Source organism: Podarcis liolepis, assembly GCF_965112155.1.
Source record: "Podarcis liolepis genome assembly, chromosome: 9".
Lineage (NCBI taxonomy): Eukaryota > Metazoa > Chordata > Lepidosauria > Squamata > Lacertidae > Podarcis > Podarcis liolepis.
In genome coordinates, this window is record NC_139564.1 from 9,550,470 (window position 1) to 9,554,212 (window position 3,743).

Consider the following 3,743-nt stretch of genomic DNA (forward strand, 5'->3'; position numbering starts at 1 on the left):
AAGCGGGTAACAATCTCCTTTCCCTTCCTCCCCTACAACAAACACTCTGTGAAGTGAGTGGGGCTGAGAGACTTCAAAGAAGTGTGACTAGCCCAAGGTCACCCAGCAGCTGCATGTGAAGGAGCGGAGACGCGAACCCGGTTCACCAGATTACGAGTCTGCCGCTCTTAACCACTACACCACACTGGCTCTGGCACATAGACCACATTGGCTCCGGAAAATAGGCCACTGTGTGAACAGAAAGCTGGCCTAGATGTGTCTTTCTCCTGATCCACCAGAGCTCTTTTCATGATTAGACCCCCGTGAATAAGGGAGAGCCACATAACGCCTCCTTCAGGCCACAAGGCTATTAGATAAGGCAGAGCCTTTGCTCAACACAGCTGCAGGCTCTCTCCCCCTCCCCCTCCCCAACCAACAGCTGAGTCATTAACCCACCCACAAAGCCAATTGGAAGAGAAATTCTATTGGGCAGCACTGCTGCTAATCACTAGCTGACCTGCCTCTAAATGGTATACATATAACACCTGGGATCCAAGCAGCTCTGCAGGGTTCTTGTGTTACTGTTTGTTGTTGCTGATTGTGCTTGCTGTAACGTGAAGATGGTGTCTCAGGTGTGCCAGAACTACCATGCTGACTGCCAAGCTGCGGTAAACCGAATGATTAACCTGGAGCTCTATGCTAGCTATGTCTACCTGTCCATGGTAAGTTCTTCTTTGCTTGTTGGGGAGAATGAACTTCACTTGCTCGCCCCCCCCCCATGTAATTTCACCCTTGGTCTGATCCTATGCATATCTCTTCACAGCTAACATGCACTGAGTTCAGTAACATCTATTTCTGATAAGGCTTGGCAGATAGGTTCCTTAGCCTTGCAAGGCTCCTCAAATGTCCTCCACTATTAATGCCTATGGGATCTTGCAGGTGTTAGATGTTTCTCTATGAAGCCTGAGTTGAGAGAACATAGTTCTGTTGAAGAAACCAGGCAACTATATGTCACCTTGAGCTCACTGGAGGCCCATCAGGTTATATATCTAGCAGGGTGGATTTGATTTAAATCAAACTGATTTAAATCGCTAGTCAGTAAGACTTGATTTATTCCTCTCTTTTTTTACAGAAAGACTCATCCTTTCTGGTATAATCTTAATATTTACAACCAGATGAAGGTTTCATTTTTGGAATAAATTTTCAGAGTAGTTTTTTACAGTTATATAAAAAATTACTGATTTGGTTATACAATAGATAATTATGAAATTATTGTGAGGTTAACTGTTTGTATTTGGACAACTTTTCTGCTGTACTTTATTAGGAGAAAAAGAATCATTTCCTTAGCAATTTAAACAATTAACTAAAACAATAACATTATAGCATATGTATCCATGTTTGTTAACTGATGTGGTTAAACAATTTTTTAAAAAAACTTAGACTGTGTTTTAGCACACATGAAAAATTTAAAACAAATCCTTATTTCCTGATGAATAGCCTTTGGGCTATAATGTAATTTAAATAGAAAACTGTCTTTAGAAAGATTTTTCTTGCCAAAGAATTTTATTTTAAAAATCCAATTAAAATGTTTAAAAATCGATTTTTTTTTGTTTTTAAAAAATATGTTAATTTTTATCCACCCTGAAATCTAGTAACTTTGTCTCCTTCCAGTCCTACCACTTTGACCGTGATGATGTTGCCTTGCATCACATGGCTAAGTTCCTGAAAGAACAATCCCAGGAAGAGAGGAAGCATGCGGAGAAGTTCCTGCAGTACCAGAACAAACGGGGAGGACGCATCCTGCTGAAGGACATCAAGGTGAGGTGAAAAGCAGTAGGTTTCCTGCTTGGCAGGGGGCTGGACTCAATGGCCCTTGTGGTCTCTTCCAACTCTATGATTCTATGATTCTATGATTCTAGGTCTTTGGGCTGTGCTGAACATAAGAGTATCTTGGGCCCTGATGCAATATCCCCACTCACCTCACAGAGTGTTTGTTGTGGGGGAGGAAGGGAAAGGAGAATGTTAGCCGCTTTGAGACTCCTTCAGGTAGTGATAAAGCGGGATATCAAATCCAAACTCTTCTTCCCTTACCTCTCATCCTTGCATCCAACTCTTGCACAGAAGCCAGAGAAGGATGAGTGGGGAAGCAGCGTGGATGCCCTGCAGTCTGCCCTGGAGCTGGAGAAGGTGGTGAACCAGGCCTTGCTGGATCTTCACAAGCTCGCAACAGAGAAGGGAGACCCTCATGTGAGTTTTCAATAATGCCACATTGTCCAGAAGCCTTCCTTATATTTAGGAGGCTTAGAGGGCTGAATGCACCATAGTTAGCTGTGATAGAGGAGAAAGCTATAAAAAAAGATACCCATTCTTTCTGCAAGGTTTCCTTCCTTCCATAAAACCAATGCCTCTTATTTCTTTCTTGCCTCCATGGCATTTAAAAACAGGAAGACTCAACTAAAGATGGACAAATCTATCAGCTGCTTTTCTTGGCAAGCAAGCCTGTTTGGGGTATAACAGTCTTTGCTATAACTATCAATAAAATTATTATTATTGAAATCTAGAAAGCCTTTCCATGATTTGGTACCATGAGTGTCTGTTGGTTTAGCTTGTCATCTAGAGAAGGTTAATGCCATATGCCTTATTCCTCCTTGTGTCCTTGTTTGAGGGCAGGTTCACGAAAGCTTGTCTTAAACCAGGGGTAGGGAATCTGTGGTAATCCAGATGTTGTTGGATTACAGCTATCATAATCTGACTGTTGTCTAGGCTAGCTGGTGGGATCCGAAGTCTCTGAAGCCCAACAACATCTGGAGGGCCAGAGGTTTCCTATTATTATCTATACTATTTTATAACCTTGCAGTGAATACTTGTGTAGTTGACCAAAGCTTGTCTCTGATCTTTTCAGCTGTGTGACTTCCTGGAGACGGAATACCTGGAAGAGCAGGTGAAGGCCATCAAGCTGCTTGGAGACCACCTCACGAACCTGAGGCGCCTGGGGGTGCCCCAGAATGGCACGGGAGATTACCTCTTTGACAAGCTCACTTTGGGAGAGAGCAGCTGTGCAGCATCTTAAAATGTTATAGCATGTGATGGTGTTAAAAATAAATTATTGTCCTAAATGCAAAGTGGTGTGTATGTGTGGTGCCCTCATATTGTTGAAGCAGTTGCTGGATTGTCTCCTACTCTCAGAGCAAACCGATCTCTTTCAGATCTGTTTAGAACAGGGGTTCCCAAACTGTGGTCTGCAAGCTTCATTCAAGTGGTCCATGGCATATTTATATCCAAACAATTAAAAATCACAGCCACTAGCACAGTGCCTTAGCTAAAAGAGGCAGAGTGGTCTGTTCAACAAATTTCAAGTGGTTGGAGGGTGGGTAAGAATGTTTAAGAACTACTAATCTACACTAGCCTGATGTCCCCTAGTCTAAAATGTCTGGAGGGCATTTATATCAGACTGGTTAAGTCTGATATACAGTGCGTGAACACATCATGGGTACCCTCTGAAACTATCTAACCAATTCATGAAAGGAGGGAATAGAGGTTTTTATAAAATCTTCTGATCCATGTTGGTTGTCCCCTCCATGTTTGGTAGCAGACTAGAGATGTAAAACAACTCTTGTGGACAGTAATGTAGAACAAAAGTGGGGGGAACCTCTGGCCAAGGGGACTGATTGTGGCTCTCTTAAGTCCATCTCTCTGGCCCTTGAGACTCGCCAGCTCCCTCAAGTGCTTCTGCCTGGCTATAATGTGTCCTTAAAGTGAGGTTA

At 42.8% G+C, this 3,743-nt stretch overlaps 1 protein-coding gene across 1 annotated transcript; it reads left to right on the forward strand.

Moving 5' to 3' along the window:
- Positions 1-501: 501 nt before the first annotated feature.
- On the forward strand, positions 502-3,049 carry LOC310685963 (ferritin heavy chain A-like; the record flags this gene model as incomplete). Its single annotated transcript, XM_083459122.1, has 4 exons — positions 502-701; positions 1,651-1,797; positions 2,101-2,226; positions 2,882-3,049. Exons 1-4 carry the CDS (start codon positions 600-602, stop codon positions 3,047-3,049), a joined length of 543 nt encoding a protein of 180 aa, XP_083315248.1. The 5' UTR covers positions 502-599.
- Positions 3,050-3,743: the final 694 nt, after the last annotated feature.